The 19,832-nt window shown below is 34.6% G+C and overlaps 1 protein-coding gene across 3 annotated transcripts in view; it reads right to left on the bottom strand.

The window, feature by feature from the left end:
- Window positions 1-230: 230 nt before the first annotated feature.
- LOC137245526 (protein FAM13A) overlaps window positions 231-19,832 on the bottom strand; it is a 151,082-nt gene continuing 131,480 nt past the window's right edge. For all 3 annotated transcript variants that reach the window (XM_067776334.1, XM_067776333.1, XM_067776332.1), the window contains 2 exons: window positions 16,325-18,412; window positions 231-3,828 (listed from right to left, as the gene is read on the bottom strand). In XM_067776334.1, the coding sequence (XP_067632435.1) occupies window positions 3,133-3,828; window positions 16,325-18,406 (2,778 nt within the window). In that variant the 5' untranslated portion in view covers window positions 18,407-18,412 and the 3' untranslated portion in view covers window positions 231-3,132. The remainder of the gene's footprint in view (window positions 3,829-16,324; window positions 18,413-19,832) is intronic.

The following is a 19,832-nucleotide window of genomic DNA, read 5'->3' as shown; positions in this document are numbered from 1 at the left end:
TCGTCCTAACTCAACTTTGGTTGTTATTGGTTGTTGCCATAGATATGACGATTTTTGACGATTTTTTGGGCGGCGTCTGACGACTTGGAAAAAAAATATATGGCAACGCTGAGTACATAGTTAAAAGTATAACTAATTAGAAACTCCATGTGGAGGAGAGGGCAAAAAGTTCTTTCTCAATTTGCTGTGGAAAAATTTTAGGTGTACTATATACTAAATAAAAATCTCCCTTTTTAGGTTTTTCTATGCAAATTTGTTTTATTTTATTCATTATTTTATTTTGATATTTTATATTACATCGAATAATAGTGTTTTTTATAAAAACATTAAATATATATATTTTTTTTAATTTTAACACAATGTGTTGTAATCTTTTGCTCCCATTTCTTTCGCTAACATATTCATATCATTCATATTTATTAATAATCGTAGATACATAATTTTCATAGCATACAGCGTTTGCAACATTTTACGCATTTTTACAAAATTTCATGCTATTCTCGTAATCAATTTTTTTTTTCCTTTTATTTAGCTTCATATTGCGCTTCACTTAGCAGCTAAGATTGTAATAAGTAGTAATTGTGAATTTTATAAAAATTAACACAGTTTTCAAAAGCTTAAGTAACTAAATAACTATTTGATGGCTACATTTATGTATGTATGTATGTATGTATGTTGCAATTACAAACCATATTAGATATATATGTAATTGTATTTGGTAAACACACATATGTATATATAAGTATATAGTATAAGTTTATGTATAGATTATATAATAAAATTAGATGCAAAATAAATATATATATTTTTTTGCTTTATTATATAAGTGCATAAAATTAATATAACAATGAATATTTATATATGTGTAAGTATGTATGCATGTATATAAAAAACGATTTACATTTCGAGAAAATAACAGTTAAATAAAGTATTCTTATACATATTTATATGTATTTGTTTGATATTAAGTAGCTACATTTTATTCTCTATATTAAATAAGAAATAAAACTTATTAAAAGAAGTTTAGGGCTTCATTCTGTATTGCGAACGATAACTGAGACGAACGATTCGCCTCCAAATGATTTCGTCTAGCGATGGTATTCTCTATAATTTTCGTTCGGCCTTTACGTTTCTAACTTTATGTCAGACAGGAAGGCCAAAAGCAATTGTCAAACGATATGTTACCATCGTTTAACATAGTGCAATACACTTGCGATTCGTCTCTGAGCCGAAACGAACGTTCGTCGTAATAGAGAATGAGGCCCTTTATTAATTTTCAAAAATCTCCAAATTCAAACAATTTCGTCATTAAAAAAATATTGTATTTCATAAATTTGGCTCTATGTATAAAAAAACATAATTTACGAAAAGTATTTAAAAAAAAATTGTTCCTTGTGTTATTAAAAAAAATCAGATTTAACTGTTATCAGAAAAAATGTGTTCCTATAAAATGCTTTTAAATTTTTTTTAAGTAAAAATTTAAAAAAATCAAATTTTAAAATGTTTTTTTTTTTATTTTACTTTGTTTTAACGGTTTGTTTTTAAACTAAATTTTACTATGCGAAAAATTACTTTAATAATTAAAAATTTTTTTTTCAAAACTATTTGTTGTTTGAAAAAAAAAACTGAAAAAAAATTTTCAAACATTTTATTTTAAAAAAATGTTTTAAAAAAAAAATATGTTTTAAAAAAACTTTTGAGCATCTTATTTTAAAAAAATAAAGGTGGTTATAACTTCCAATGTACACAAAAAATTTCTTAAAAATTTAAATAACTTATTTAAAAAAAAAATTTTTTTAGCATCTTATTTTCGAAAATTAAAGGTGATTTTAATTTCTGAAGAATTTTTGAAGTTTTTATTATTTAATTTTTTAGAAGAAATAATTTTTAGCATCTTATTTTGATTGAGTTTTAATTTCCATGAAATTTTTGGAACTTTTTTTTAAAAAGCTGAAGCATAATTTTTGTTTGTATGTACTTGTCAAATATATACAAAAAATTAGAAGAAAATTCTCATTTTTTGCTTTTAAAAAAGTTTTACACATGTTTGGAAAAGTTTGTTTTTATTTCAAAAGTAAGCTACGATTTGTTTTGAAAAAGTTTAACACAAATTAAGGAAAAAAAAATTTTCTAATTTTAAATAAAAAGTACATATATACATAAACAATTTTTAAAAAGTTTTATTCAAAAAAATATGTTTAGAAAAAAAAACAGTGCAATGCTTAGTTAGAAAATAATTAAGTATCAATAAATTTTTATTTTCGATTATGTTTTTTTTCTGTTTTTTTTTTCTAATTTGCATTTATAAATAAAAAATAACACTTAAATATTTTTTTAAGACATTTTAATAAAAATCATATATGCACATTTCCAAAAAGTTTGTATAAAAAACCTGAAAAATATATATGTTCCGAAATTTTGGTTTTTAATAAATTTTTATTTAAAAAAAACCTAAACAATAAGACAAAATAAAAAAAATATTTTCTTTTTGTTTTTTATTTGAAAAAGTAATACAAATATTAAAAAAACTTTAAAAATAGGTTTAGAAAAATATTTTATACTGAAAAATTTGTTTAAAAAAACAATTTTTCAAAAATTGTTCAGCTCTCAAAATTTAACTTACTTGAAATTTCTTTTTCCAATAAAACCCCGTTAAAAATAAAAACAGAATTATTTTCCAAGATAGAAAAAAGTTTCGTATTGCTTAAATAAATTTATTTAACAAGTCAAACTTGCTGCTTTTAAAGTATTTAACCAAAATTATTTTCAACTAAATTTTTTAATTACTGCTTTTTCCAACACTGCAATGCTGTTGCAGTTGCATCTCAACTACCAGTTCAATTATAACCACATGCACTGCAATGCGCATGAAAAGCTTTACATAACACTACAAAACAAGCTTACAAAAGCTTTTTGCTGCTAACAGCATACCATAACACGCATATCAAAGCTAATGTACAGTTAAAAGAACTTTCTATATTGCAGTGCAAATATTCAAATTTAATGAGCTTTATGTAAACTGAACTTGCCGCATTCACTTGCACAACAACTATAAACTAAAACTTGCAATCCAATGAAGCTTTCGCTACATAGCACTTTTTGCCGCAGCGCTAGCGCCCACTTTCGGCCCATTTAGGCAACTGTGCGTTTCTTTTTTTTGATAAGTTCTTGCACCAAACGCGTCTTTGCCTTTTTCTCTTTATATTGTGCATATGTTTCTTCGATGGTTTTACGATCACTCTTTAGCATCTTACGTCCATTTTGTTCTTCGAAAATTGTCTCATATTCGCGTATGGTGCACTTGAGTAGTTTCTTTTCTTCGCGTGTACGCTCCAAAACCTCCCACAATTCTTCAATATTTAGTGAGTTAAGATTTTCGTTAGCATTGGTTGTTGTTGTTGCTGTTGTTTGCGCGTCAGTTATGGCACCAGTTGTTGTTGTGGTCGAATCATCGGATGAAACATTTGCTGCTGTTGTGTTAGATTCGCTGGGCGAATTCGATTCTGTGCTATTGGCTGAAGAGAGTAAATGTGGTGTAAATTCGAAGACCATTGCTTCATCTTCCAGTATGGTGGGTAGTTCCGGTGCACCGGTTACAGCACTGCCCGATTGCACAACACTGCGCAAAACCATACGCTTGAGTTGGCGATAACGATCATAGAGTGGACGCGCCGCATCACGTTCTTCTTTTGTAGTTGGACGACCGTACATGGATTCAAAGTAGAGTAGGCCATGTTGTACGGCACTTTTCTCTTGCACCAATTGATCAGCGTTCAGTTCATCGAGCGATTCAGAACGATTGGCATCCTCGCGTTTGTCGGAAAGATTCTGCAAAGAAATTGAAAGAGGATCAGTAAAGGGTACGGAAAGTAAGTATGAAAAAAATATATCTAATAATAACTAAGCTTCAAAACTAACTGATTCGTTTTCTTTTGTTGATTTTCGAACACGGTGGATAATTTTAGTATATTGGAAGAATTTTCCGCCATGCCTTGCCAAATTTGGTTTCGAGACAAACAGATCTTGGCGTTGCGCCATCATCACTGTAATTTTTTGACCTCGAATGTTTTCGAACAAAAATTGACACTGATGATAGATAGCGCAACACCGGAACTGGTTTGTCTCCAAATCAAATGTCATAAGGGATGACGGAAAATCGTTCCAATTACCTTTTTTAACTTGAGTCACTAAACAATAAGAGCTATCCACTTCTTCTTGCAAATCTACGTAACACCTTTGAACGTATAATAGAGAACAAAATCCCTCAATATTTCATACTCATACTCCCAAGCGTCATTAGAGAAGAATGACGACGGAGAAAAGGGCGCAATATACGTCAGCGTGAAACTCACTTGTTCTCGGTGATTTAAGCTCGAGGTTGGGCAAATAATGCCATAAAGCCATGACGCAATAGAGGCGATCTAATATGTAGACTAAGAATAATGGATGCAATAGCTATGAAAAAATTTATCATATACAGGTTTTAACATAGATCCATCAGATGGTTTTGTTTTGTTAACAGTGCTTCGCGCAGTCAGTAGGTGCAACCGCAAACAAGTAACCAGATCGAACATGTTCAGGATGAAGAATGATATATCTGCCTCAAATGCAACGAAAAGACTGTAAAAATGCTGTCTTAAAAATAAAAAGTAGTCGCATTTTGTAAAACGAAAATGGAGACAAAAACGGCACTAAAGAGAGCACAAAGTCGATACTGGTTTGTCTACAAACGAAATTGGGAAAGGTAGGGTGGAAAAACGTTCCAAACAACAAAACAAATCATCAGAATCAAAAACAAAATAGCGCGAGTTCAAGTCTTTTAAGCCATCAGACAGCAGGTCTGCACAAGTTGTACTACAAGCTAAGACGAATGGTGAAAGATTAAAGCCCTGGAAAAATTTGTGTGAAAAATCAAAACGTCGACTTGATAGCTGATGATGAGAAACTATTTGAATTAAGAAGGACACAATTTAATGCTCCTTTAAATAAGAATATAATAACCCCTAAAACAAAATCGAAGATGATTAAATAGCCGGGCCCGTATTACGTGTTACGATCAGTGACTGAAAACCATTTTCAATCAATCGATTCCAAAATTATCAAACTATTTCCAAAAATTATAATAAGTTATGGATCTAACGAGTACTATTTGTCGCTAGTTCGCATATGTCATTAATCCGAATCACCATTTCAGAGCTATTGTGATTTAAAAAATGAGTTTCGATAACGGATCGTAACACGTAATATGGGACCTGTTGCCACAAGCCGAATGTAATGAAGTATAAGTAGCCAATAACCCAATCAAAAAACAGCAAAGCCGAGGACCAAACTACCGAGGACCCAAACGGATTAGCTAGCGATACAAAAGCTAGAAGGTAGATGGTGCTGTTTCGATATCAAAGCAATCCCAAATTGTCCTCTGCCTATGAGTGTCATTCTCAAAGGTGTACACAAGGATTTGATCCGAATATTTCTATTTTAAATCATTGTTTCATAAAGTGACCCATTGAGACAAATTTCAGTAAACCTGGTTGAAAAATTCCATTCAATAAAATTCAAACTAATCGGAGCATAAATCTATTTTGTGGCTGCAGATATTTTCAATTTGTATAACTGTATCAAACATATAAGTTTTGACAGGCCCAGGGAAAAAATATCTTCTCTTTAAATTGCAATCATCTTCCTTTCCCGAACTAATCAATTAATTTAAAAAACGAAAATTTAAAAATATTACTGAATTTCTCGTACTAATCATCTGTGAACTATGTAGTTGAGCGAAAAAAATATGAATGACTAGTAAGGAAGGCTAAGTTCGGGTGTAACCGAACATTACATAATCAGTTGAGAGCTGTGGAGACAAAGTAAGGGAAAATCACCATGTAGGAAAAGGCACCTAGGGTAACCCTGGAATGTGTTTGTATGACATGTGTATCAAATAGAAGGTATTAAAAGGTATTTTAAGAGGAAATGGGCCATAGATCTATAGATGGACGCCATTTAGGGATATCGCCATAAAGGTGGACCAGGCCTGACTCGAGAATTTGTTTGTACGGTATGAGTACCAAATGAAAGGTGTTAATGAGTATTTTAAAAGGGCGTGGATCTTAGTTCTATAGGTGGACGCCTTTTCGAGATATCTCCATAAAGTGGACCAGGGGTGACTCTAGAATTTGTTTGTACGATATGGGTATCAAATGAAAGGTGTTAATGAGTATTTTAAAAGGGCGTGGGCCTTAGTTCTATAGGTGGACGCCTTTTCGAGATATCGACATAAAGGTGGACCAGGGGTGACTCTAGAATTTGTTTATACGATATGGGTATCAAATGAAAGGTGTTAATGAGTATTTTAAAAGGGAGTGGGCCTTAGTTCTATAGGTGGATGCCTTTTCGAGATATCGCCATAAAGGTGGGCCAGGGGTGACTCTAGAATGTTTTTGTACGATATGGGTATCAAATGAAAGGTGTTAATGAGTATTTTAAAAAGGCGTGGGCCTTAGTTCTATAGGTGGACGCCTTTTCGAGATATCGACATGAAGGTGGACCAGGGGTGACTCTAGAATTTGTTTGTACGATATGGGTATCAAATGAAAGGTGTTAATGAGTATTTTAAAAAGGAGTGGGCCTTAGTTCTATATGTGGACGCCTTTTCGAGATATAGCCATAAACGTGGACCAGGGGTGACTCTAGAATTTGTTTGTACGATATGGGTATCAAATTAAAGGTATTAATGAGGGTTTTAAAAGGGAGTGGCCCTTAGTTGTATATGTGAAGGCGTTTTCGAGATATCAACCAAAATGTGAACCAGAGTGAACCAGAACATCATCTGTCGGGTACCGCTAATTTATTTATATATGTAATATCATGAACAGTATTCCTTCCAAGATTCCAAGGGCTTTTGATTTCGCCCTGCAAAACTTTTTCATTTTCATCTACTTAATATGGTAGGTGTCACACCCATTTTACCAAGTTTTTTCTAAAGTTATATTTTGCGTCAATAGACCAATAAAATTACCATGTTTCATTGCTTTTTTTGTATTTGGTATATAATTATGGTATTTTTTTAATTTTTCGTAATTTTCGATATCGAAAAAGTGGGCGTGGTCATATTTGGATTTCGGCCTTTTTTACACCAATACAAAGTGAGTTCAGATAAGTACGTGAACTGAGTTTAGTAAAGATATATCGATTTTTGGTCAAGTTATCGTGTTAACGGCCGAGCGGAAGGACAGACGATCGGCTGTGTATAAAAACTGGGGGTGGCTTCAACCGATTTCGCCCTTTTTCACAGAAAACAGTTACCGTCCTAGGAGCTAAGCCTCTACCAAATTTCACAAGGATTGGTTAATTTTTGTTCGACTTATGGCATTAAAAGCATCCTAGACAAATTAAATGAAAAAGGGCGGAGCCACGCCCATTTTGAAATTTTCTTTTATTTTTGTATTTTGTTGCACCATATCATTACTGGAGTTGAATGTTGGCATAATTTACTTATATGCTGTAAAGATATTAACTTTTCTTTTAAAATTTGAATTAAAAAAAAAATTTTTTAAAAAGTGGGCGTGGTCGTTCTTCGATTTTGCTAATTTTTATTGAGCAGACATAAAGTAATAAGAGTAACGTTCCTGCCAAATTTCATCATGATATCTTCAACGACTGCCAAATTACAGCTTGCAAAACTTCTAAATTACCTTCATTTAAAAGTGGGCGGTGCCACGCCCATTGTCCAAAATTTTACTAGCTTTCTATTCTGAGTCATAAGCTCAACTCACGTACCAAGTTTCATCGCTTAATGCGTATTTGGTAATGAATTATGCAATCAAAGTTAATATACTCTGTGAGCTCTGCGCAACTGAGTATAAAAATCACTTGCTACGTATTCCCTAGTTAATTGAAGATTTTTCCATCAAGTTCATTGACAAGGTACTGAGTATTATGCGATCACACATGACATACCCACATGCATAATTATTAACATATTTAGTTCAAATTTAATAAACTCAAATTGCAAAATTCTAACAATTTTTACAATGTGTTAACATATTCATTTAACATTAATCAGGCAAGCAGCCAAAATTAGCGCACCAAACCAAAAATAAATCCAAATCAGCATATAAAGAAATGTCACATAAAGAAAAATAATTTGGTGAGGAAAAAAAGGAAAAAAAGAAAGAAAGAAAAAAACCAAAACACATGCCAAAATAAATATTGACAAGCGTAAGATTGGCGAGCTAAATGAAATTGCGACGCAAATATGAAATATGAACAGCAAAAAAATTGCAAAGTGTGAATTTTGGATTTTTAAAGGAATGTCAAACATGCAAAGAAATAAATAAACAAGTAAAGGTGTCTAAGATCGGATGTAACCGTACATTATATACTCAGCGTGAGCTTCAATTGTACCTTTCATTTCCATTTCCTCTTACAATAAAACTTGATAAGTGAAATATCATTGATTCAAAACTATTTTTTGCTAATTTATAGCTTATTATTCTAGTCTGCGACCCTCTTAAACTTGTTATATATCTAAGTTGCAGTGCTCTTCAACCGATCCCGTCCATTTTTTCTAGAAATATTTCCTGCTATAGGGAAAATTTATGCACCCAATTTCATTATGATCCGTTAATTTTTCTTCGCGTTATGGCTCCCGAAACATAGAAAATTGCTTAGTCATAAAAGGGGCGGTGCCACGCCCATTTTTTAAAATTTGAAGTTTTTCCTATTTCTTGTTATAAATACACTTGAGAAATGAAATACCGTTGATATAAAGCTCTTTTTTGTAAAGATATAGCTTATTTTATTCGTCCACGACCCTTTTAAAAACATTTTATATAAAAGTGGGCCTGATCCTTAACCGATTCATTAATTTTTCTTCAAAGCATTCCTTATAGTAAAGGCAACCTCTCTGCCGAATTTTATTACAATAGGTTTAACGATTTTTGATTTATGATTAATAATATTTGTAAAATTGATTTTATCACAAGGACTGCCACGACCATTTTCAAAAATTTTTCCAAATTTTTATCAAGAGTCTGAATATCAGTCCACATGTCAAATTTCAACATTCTAGGTGTATTATTTACTAAATAATCCGGTTTTTTGTGTTTTACAAAATGTTATATATATAAAAAGTGGGCGTGCTTATCATCCGATTTCGCTCATTTTCAATACCAATCTATTCTGGATCCAGATAAGCTCGTGTACCAAATTTGGTGAAGACATCTCAATATTTACTCAAGTTATCGTGCTAACGGACGGACATGGCCCAATCAAATTTTTTTCGATACTGATGATTTTGAGATATGGAAGTCTATATCTATCTCCATTCCTTTATACCAGTACAGCCAACCATTATCCAATCAAAGTTAATATGCTCTGTGTGCAAAGCACGCTGAGTATAAAAAAAAACAAATATCACAAAATACAAGGGAGATAATAACAAAAATCAACTTGAAAAATTAAAACAATGTATTTCATTTATCTCAGATTTCAAGTTGGATTTTGCACAAAAAAAAAAAAAGAAAAATTACTATATAGAAAAAAAATGAATGAAAGCGCGATAACCACTCTTCCAATTTGCGTCGTGCTCTTTTTAATACTTCCTACAAATTTGCGGGACGGCGCCGACATTTTTTATGCCGATTCCGAACGGCATCTGCGAGGCAGATGAATTTTCACTGATAAGCTTTTCATGGCGGAAAAACTCTTAGAGTGCTTGCCAAATCACTGCCGAGGGTGACCTCGCTACGAAAAGCTTTCCTCTAATTGAAGGAACTTCTTTCTAGATTGTTGATCTTGCTTTGCCCGGGGCGGCCGCAAACGAAATAGAAGACTAAGCTCACCACAATTCTCATTCCCTCTTAATATCAAAAAATGCTTTTTATTCAAGCTAAAACTTAAAACCCAAATATACGGGGGAATACCCTAATTCAAACATCTTACTAATATCAAGTGCAATTATACTCAATTATTTGACTAATAACGAATAATTATGTATGGTGTTGTTGTGGTTGCAGCAGTTATTCGCCCTACCCAATAGGTGCGACCACTTACTAATTGCCATCAAGAGGATATTGAGAACAGGATCAGAGGAAACTTAAAGATTCAACAGGGTTGGACTAAAATGGTAAGTGTGTTAAAGGCGTTGGCTCAATATTGCAATTGAAATGATGGTTGGTGCCATGTGGGGACAAAATACAAGCGCAACATACAATGGGTATGTCGGGGTTGATTTTAAATAAGTAAGATTTAACCTATAACAGTATTCAGATCGATGTTGAGCTAGAGTGACGCAAATCTCCCTGTCGAGGCTGCTTTTCTCAATTGCGTGTTTAAGGTATTTATCTTTAAGAACGGGGTTCACCGGGAAATCCCTGGCAAAGAATTCCGACGCGGCCTTATTATATATGTTTTTTAAGGGCTTTGTTATACCCCCTTTTTTCAAAGAGTTGAATTCTTATGGAGACGAACTCTTCAACCAGATGTCTGTTGGGATGCACGGTTATTCTTTTATTTCAGTTTTACATCATTTAAAAAATTATAAATCATCTGTAGTCAGCTCGCAATGTTTTGTAAATATCAAGGTAAAGATTAGGTTAGGTTGAACTGGCCAGTCCGCGTGAGCCACAAATAGACTGAATGAGGCCGTAGTATTACTTGAAGTTTATTTAACGACCAAACTGAAAAATTCTATCAAAAGCCAGGACTTTCAAATGTTATAAAATAATGCTGTCCTGTTGGCCAAATACTACAAGCTTCCTAGGACCTTTGCCACTTGCTGCTTCTAAATCTGACAGCGGGAGTCTAAACGAGCACAAAACGTGCTTGATCATTTCCTCCTCCAACCCGCAAATCTCATATCTGCTATCACCTGCTAGGTCAAATTTAAAAGAATATGACGCCAGAAGGCAGTATCCAGTCAGAATATCTATCATGAGCCTACAGTCGTTTCTTTTTAATAATAAGAATTACTTTGTTAGTCTAAGGTTGTAAGACCTACTTACGATCTTCGACAATTTACAACCACGAGTTTGGGTGCTCGCAACCCCTTTGTCGATCGCGTGTAACTAACTCTCGCCTCTTCTTCATCTCGCCCAATCTAGTTGGGACATCTACGAAGCAAGCTTCGAGGAATGCGCCATTTTTAGCAAGTTCATCCGCTTTTTCATTCCTAAGTATAGAAGAATGAATTATTTTTATTTTAAGCGAAAAAAACGATTATGAAAAAAAATGCAGTCATATTACATCAACTTTGTACCAAGTTTTGGTCATTATCTTTGCATAACGTTCATCGGTGTAACACACGAACATCTATGGTAGCTCTGAAGCAGTTGAACAACCAATCCTGTAGATAATCGCGCGAAAAAGTGGTACTAGTTCTTAAACTGATCCCGCGCGAAGCTACGAAGCTAAAGAACATTGACATACGTTCTTAATTGTCTCAGAGTGAGATTATCGCGACCATGTATTAATTACTTTATTTAAAATATCCATAAGGGTAAGTCCCGACCTTTCATTTTAATTCACCTTAGATATCAACTAATGTTCCTACGTATTTTGTTTCCACAGAGACCTGTAAGATCGTCAAACAAATATGGTGTGAATGCACTTCTGGGACATTGGTCAAACAGAGTGCGGGACTTGCGGAAAAGATATTTGCAAAAGAAAGGTTTCCCATATTCGGCAATCTTAATCCACTCCCTTTCCTCTTTTATTCTCAGTATTTCAAAATCTTTAAAAATTCCAAACCGTTTAATCCATTACAATTTGCCGTCATTTTAGTAAAGTTCTGTGGCGAATATTAGCATCACTACACTGTTAGTAAATAATCTGACCAACGAATACAGCAAGTAGCCAAATTTATGTACATGCACACACATAACCAGCAGCTCGAAGTGAAGAGATATCTCACAAAAACACATGTAGTCATCAGCTAAGAGTTGTTACTCACACATACACAAGCATATAACTAAATAACCAAGCACGAGATACAACTACTCTAGAAGGCGTCTAGACGTTAAGAGAAATATGCGAACGAGGCAACAGGGAGTATATTATTATTATTATTATTTAGTCTTAAAAGAAATTTTAAGACTAACAAAAGAGAGCACTAGCTGCTCTGGCTATCAGCTCGGGGACAGTGAGTATAAAAGCAACGCAAGCTCAGGAATAACTAATCAATTTGGTTTAAACTCGCTATTAGTTGCAAAGTACGTGATATTGAAGTATAATTTTACTACTCCCAAAGTAGTCTAAATAAAGACCATTTTGCAATACTGAATATTGAAGTTATTCATGCGACAGTTCAGCGATTCGAACGTTAGCAGAAGGTGCATAATTATCAGAAATTCCCCAGAATTCGTTACAATTCGAATGCATGAAGTGCCGAAAACAGCTGGATATAATGAACACTGGAAAAATGAAGGCAAAAGTGAAAAGTTAGAAAGCAAACAATCGAACGCGTGAACATAACCCACGCAATATACCACCCGCCCACTACGCTCACCTAAATTACACACAAAAGCATCTACTTGATGATTTAAGACATTAAGAAAATTTGCAATAATAAAACGGCGGCCTGCGTCACGTGCTCATAACAGACAAATTTTAGAAATGATCAAGCAATGCTAAATTTAAAAATGAGCTATTGAAATTTGCAAATATAATGATGAAGTTAAAGATGAGATATTTAAAAAGTTACTAAATACCTATTTGGTATGCATTAAAAAACGTGAAAGTTATATAAAGAAAAGATAGGGTGCAATGCATAATCCTCACATTCTGAATCGGGGCAAGACATTATCCCGACAATTTCAAAAAACCAGTTTTACACAAACCAGATAGGCCAAAATAAAGATTTAAAAAGAATCTTGAGAAAACAATATCCAAGTAACATAATATTCTGACAAATCAACGCCCCGACAACTCTTAATAAGATAAAATCCAAACCATGGGTTTCCAAAATTTAAAATGATAGCCCTTTCGCATACGCAATGAGAGCAGAATCGGTACGCAGTCAAAATTTAAACAATATTTATAAGCAATTGTTATATTTTTTCGGTATTATGTGGCCGCATTTCAACTTTGCGGGATTATATATGGTTGCGATTTCATCGTGGCTTGATTAGAAATAGTCTTGGCCGGACTTTATACATATCTCGTGGTTCTGTAACGCAGGATCATGGATCCGAACCGTAACAGGTAGCAGTAGGCCGACATACAGGCAGAAATATGTATATCCATTCCATTTATTTCTGTCGTTCTATGATTTGATGTCAAAATCGTACTGCGCCAGAAATTGAAATGTTGAATCAGATAAGAAAAGTACCTATCAGCTGATTTCCCGTCGTCACCTGTTTTGTTGCGCCATGCGTGGGATTTTAAAAACTTGAATTACGCTATACACCCGAAAAGACTAAGCGGAAAAAACTGATACGTAACACCAAAGCACTTTTCGGGTATTCTAAGAATAGCCAAAATATGTTAGAAATTTCGAGTTCAACTATGGTATAATAGCTAAATAAATGTATTGCAATTCGAAATCATCTTGGGGTAAATAATTTAAGCTTATGAAGAAAATGTTAAAATCGTATACTTTTTAATGTGATGTTTCTACAAGACAACACCTTGAATAGGTTTGGAACGATTTTCTCTAATTTCTTGTCTATTTTAGCTACTAAGAGTACACTTATATTAAATGATTTCAGTTCGAAATCGACTTTGACAAATAATTGCGCCATATATTAAAACTATTTCAAATTGCTGCTTCGCTTTAGTTTCCACAAACTTTGTGTATGTAACAAGATCACACCTTAACCCTATATTCAGCTGTAAAGGTTTTGGCAAAGGTTTCTTCTGTATATAGGCTTCAAGCGGTAACAGCGATATGCCATCTTCACCACCTATTTTTGTTCTGAGGAAGGGCATTACTTTTACAATTTTGGGCAAGCTGATGATTATGTCAAAACAGTTACGTTTCAGTTCTATACACAACATGTTTAGTAGTACAAGGAGACTAATAATGGACAACCAAACATCAAGCAAGCGTTCTTAAAAGGTCTGAAGGTAAAATCTGGAACATCTTCAATTTTCTTTCTACGATAGATATGTAATATAACATTCATCATTAAAGAGAAAGCCGAACGCTAACGTAACTGTATTGATCTGACCACGAAAATAAATAGAAGCACCAATGTATTGAATGTAAGGAATATCCACGTTAACCAAAGCAGCAAAACGTAATATGCAGCGACTTTACATAATATAGGAACAGGTTAAAAATTGAATTGAAGTCAATAAATGAAATGTGGGTGGAATAAGTTTATTACGAACAGAAGAAATGGAAAGGATGGGCAGTGTTCTGAAGTATTCTAAAAACTAGCTGATGTGCTGCAAAGGCACAAGTTCCGGATGAGGAACAAGAAAGAACATCTGAAATCTCGATCAAACATAATGGAGAGCATCGAGATATAAACAAAAACATTTGGCAAGGGGACAGTATGAAAAACGAGTGATCTAACTTATCTTCGGAAAAGCAATATACTACAAACACATTACTTTATAAAGCAAACAACAAATGAGGATTTGAACACTAATAGGCGAAACTAAGTCATAGGTGACAAACAGTGTGAAATCACAGAAAATGATCAGCTTGTAAAGTTATAAATAAAAAACTAATTTAACGATAATACTTCATACGAGTGCTTGCTATAAAACATAAAACCTGGCTTTTTCATTATTCATTAATTACTAACACGTCAGGAAGGAACTTGCATGCATGAAGTTGGGAAATAATCTTACTCCATTCGTAACATCTGAATAATTTTCTATATAAGATGCGAGTTACTAGTTTGCTCTCAACCAGACAGATGAACGGATAGACAAACGGAAATGGCTAAGTCAACGTCATGCTGATAATTTCGGTATACTTATTTGTGGCTCTATCTCTTCTCCTTTAAGGACTTATAATTATGAGACTCGTGACAAAATCAACATACTCCAAAACCAATTTGTTTCCTAAAGAGAGATAATGGAAACGTAATCGGTTCTTCGAATACACGGAAATGTGCATCATTAAGTGAACAAAATTTACAAATTTTCATTTGCAAAAAGAAACTATTTTTATTTCTCATCTTTGCGCCAAACTTTTGTCATGTGATGTGCGAAATATTTGATTTTATTTTGTCACCGTCTGTGAGTTGTCGGCAAATTTTGTTTAAATATAGAATAAGTTGCTCAACATATAGCAGGTGCAGTGCAAAATATGTAATGAATCATTTGTCAAATTTTTCATTAGACAATATTCAAAATGAAATTCAAGAAAAATGGAGAGCAACCGAACCAATCGAAAAGATCACCCAAACCCAGCAAGTGGAAAATCTGTTGACCATCCCCATGGTGATGCTGAATATGTCGTACATGAGGTATAAATCAAGCAGAGATCTGCAATTAGTACGCTTCAAGTCTTATTTTTCACGAAACTTAATACTAGTCGATGCTAGTTTCTCTACTAAATGTAGAAAAACTACACGCTAAGAACGGTCATATCTGGCGATATTCTTCCTTTCCACAGTAACGAAAATATGGGAAGGTATTGAACCTTCTTACCCGGATGGGTATGGTGGTTATGCTGCATATGTCGGAAAAGGATTTATCTCAGACGGTCATACTCTTGCCAGTGTGTCACGTGTAAAAGGTAATTGCATTGTTGCAGCTATTCTGGGTTAGAACCCAGCGTTCGTCGTCCCCGAAATTTCTACCCCCACCACTGTTCTTTTATTGGAACTTCAAGCCACATCACCCAGTTTTTCTCCAAGTTCTTACACTCAGAATGTCACGACCCTACCCTATACTACCACTCTGCTAGTCAGAGGTTCTGGATGCGCTTGACCAATTAAAAGTTGGAATGTTGTTTATCATCACATACCCTTTAAAGAGATCAAACAGTTTTGTTCCTCGCTATGTCTGAAATAATATGAGCAGAAGAATTATCTAACTAATTTTCTTTACCTGGGAAGATATCTAAGTCCTACCCTTTACTTCAGGGAAGTTATAAGCACTTAATATTAGTATTTTACCCTTTTCGCTCTGGTTGTGTCTGATGCATGGGTTAAATGCTATTAAAACAGGAATGGTATTGAAATATGTCTAAGGTGTGGAGCTTATCTTCCTGACCACGATTTAAGGTCTTGAATTCGGTATAAGTTGTACTCTGCCTTTTATAAAAGCTCAAGTGTCCCATCCACATATTGGGAACTTTGGCTCAAGCAATCTTCTTTTATATCATCACCAACGGCAAAATTCTATTATTGATAAAATTTCAACTTACGTGCTCAATCTCTTGCAAAGTCGCTTTCATTTTCTCCAACTTTTTTGCTGAATCCATGCCACCGCTTACTTTCATACCGAACGCTGCCACTGAATTGGACTTCAACTCCTGACGCTCCTTGCGTAACTTATTCAAATCTGCCAATATATTCTTCATATATTTATCATTCATTCGATCTACTTGCGATGGTCTATAACCCATACGCATTTCATACGCCTCTTCTAGCTGTACGAGCTTCTTTTTCAAAGCAGTCATACGTTTATTAATCTGCTTCAGACGCTCTTCGGGTGATTGGAAAGACATCATAGCGGGTATAACTTGTTCCATAACATCGCGTGAGGTGAATGCACGGAACGTACTCAACGAATCCATACAACCCATATCATCATCAATACGCTGTACGGTGGCTTGTTTATGAAAATTTTGCGGATATGGCATAACTTTAGAAAGTTTTGCTGCAGTTTCAATATTATCCACGGGATGATGATGCACAGGTGCATAACGGCGACTCAACATTGGTGTAGCATCTTCGGGTACGCTGCGTCCCCAAGGCAATGCTTCTTGTGCGGCAGTCAGTTGTGTACTATGGCTAGAACCAATCGATGCACTCGAACGTTTTACATTTTGTGGCGCTGCTGGTGGTTTGTCCTCTTTATTGATTGATGACAGTGCAACACCATTAACGCTCTTCACTTGCAAATGTACTGTTATTGCTGTGGGATTTTGTTTTTGTGGCGGCTGCTGTTGCTGCTGCTGGAAGTCGATTAGATTATTGTCATTGTGATCGCTAGTAGCTTTCTCGGCGCCACTACCGCTGGCGCTGCTACTATTACCGCTGCCATTAATATTGGCGCTGGCGCCATTTTTTTTGCTAATGAAACCGCGTCGTTCATACTTCAATGCTGATAAATCATATTTGTAAGCTGAATTTTCATCGCATCGCTTCGATGATGCCAAATATTTTGCTGCATTGCTAGCGGCGCTATTGGCGCTAGCCATCGCACTGCTCTTTTTAACAACGCCCACCTTGCGGCCAGGTGGCAGACGTGATTTGCACGAGCGTTCGCTGCTACGTCGTCGTTCATGCTCACATTCGCTATCGTCACTGTCACGATGCTTGCAAGCACCATGAAAACCATTTGCGGCGCGTATAGGCGAGAAGCGTTGACAACGCGCTGGGCTAGTTTCATAACGTGAACGACGTGTCATATCTTTAGTGGGACCGTTTACCAAAGAATCACTGTAAATAGGCGTGATCGTCGTGTCCTCGAATTGGTATTGCGGTTGCTGACGATTGGCTAACGCGCCGTTATTCTCATCAGCGGCGTGACCTTCTGCTTGACGTTCTTTCAATTCGGCAGCACGGCATTCAGCCGCTTCGCGTAACTCTTGCTCGTATAGAGCATATGAGGCGGTCTTTTTGAAATCTTCCGATGAGACGCGCCTTATAACATCAGCACTTTTAATTGTTTTCAGTGCATTGTTGCCGGCATTTAAACCATCTGCGCTGCCTGCAGATGTTGTTTGTTGATCTTGCGAGAGTAGCTCTTCGCTATTGGAGCGTTGCAATTTACGATCTTGTGTTATCGATGAATTACTATCGAGACGCTCTTTGCGTTTACGTGATTTTTGCCATTCCAATGGATTTATTACTTCGGGTAAATATGTGGAACTAAAGCGTAATGATGTATTTGTATGCGTGCTGTTGTTGTTATTATTATTATTATTATTGTTGTTATTATTATTATTGTTTTTATTATTATTAATCTTACTAAAATTGATGATATTAAAATTATGATTATTAATATTTTTATTTTGTTTAAGTGATTTGGCGACCAATGTTAATGTATTGTTGATCGCTTTGTTGGGACTATGGGTGAGCGTGGCGAGTGTGTCATGTGTGCACTCGTCGACGCTATTCTTATGTGCTGGCGTATTTGTCGCCGATGACGGAGAAGAAGACGATGATGATGATGAAGAGGAGGAGGTTGATGAATTACTCTCACAAGATGCTGTCGATGATGATGAACCAGTGAGACGACTGAGGTCGTCTTCGCTTAGTCCTGTGGTAGGGTGGCGCATGCCGCACTGCAAAGAGAGAGGGAGAGAGTAAATTATACGTTAGTGTATATGCTTCTGAAAACTTTTTAATCACATATTTAATACTTAAAAATACTACTAAAGACTAATCACTCTTATAAATTAAAAAAATAACAAAACACAATTATACATAAAAATCTCGGTATTTCTTTTAAGTAAGGTGCTAGTGCATATAGGTTACATTTTTCATTAACACAAAATAATATCGACTGCATTTAGAATGAGCAAAAACAAAAGCCGTTTACATTGAAACAAAAATCAATTTTCTTCCTTTAAATCTACGCGTTTCGGTACTAATCCTCCTTCTTCAGGGAGTCTGCTGTATGTTTTGTAAATAAAATAGACTCTATGAACAATGTACGAATAGTACGAAAACGCGTTGAAGGAAAACGAAAAATCAAATTAAATGACCTTAAATAATAATAATTCTCATATTTGAGCGAGTAGATTAAGTCCGCGCTTCTCTTAGAACTCGTCGTTATATTATTTTCTCCAATTTTCGGTCATAAATATGCTATGCCGACTCAGAAAAACTAAAGAGATGCATTTCGCTGAGAAAGGCTTACCAGGGCTAAAAGCTCATGAAAAATACTAGGGATAATTGAAAAATTTGCCTAACAAAATCGTTCTGAGACCTTCTCCACATAAGCTTCAAAATTAGGTACCCGAAATAGACGCAGTCTGGCTGATAACTAAACTCGTTACTTCTCTTACTCGAATTGCTTTAACTTAAAGAAATCTTACGGTTTCGCCCTTGCAAATGATCTAAACAGACAGTGTATTTATCTGCAATAATAATCTAATTTAGAGCTAATACTAATTAGAAACAAAAAAAAACAGCAGACTTATAAAAAATGAGGTCCATACGTTTGATAGGACCCACATTCCGAACTGCTTATTTCGAACCAGGGAATCATTTAGCTCGTATTATATTTGTTTTTTATGAACTCATTGACTGATTATTTAATGAAAATATAATTTAAATTTCTTCTGCATATTTCTTGTGCAAGCACGTCTTTCTTCTGTCCACACTGTCAACTGTCATGATCGAATTTCGAACGAATTAAGCGCTTAGTTAATCAATATCAAGCATTGCAGTCTGTCTACACTTTTAGTCAGCTCTGAAAAATTTTTCTATTTTTTTTTTTCACGCCCATCATTTGCAGTGTATCCGACCGAGTAATTTATTTAACAAAATCTCATTCATAAAAACTATAAATATCTGTAATCTTACCAACAATAATATACCATTATAAATTTTTTTTAATGCGGCATCAGAGCTTAGCATGGCGTGATCATTCAACTTTCGTGTGTACGTAATTTGCGTGATGCTAATTTTTTGTAAGTATTAACAGGCAGTTAAAAGTGTTGAATTAATTAACAACCAATAAATTTATTTGGTGTTTTT

The sequence above is a fragment of the Eurosta solidaginis genome, chromosome 3 (assembly GCF_040869045.1).
Source record: "Eurosta solidaginis isolate ZX-2024a chromosome 3, ASM4086904v1, whole genome shotgun sequence".
Lineage (NCBI taxonomy): Eukaryota > Metazoa > Arthropoda > Insecta > Diptera > Tephritidae > Eurosta > Eurosta solidaginis.
Note: the sequence above shows the minus strand (reverse complement) of the source record. Positions and strands in the feature narration are given on the sequence as shown.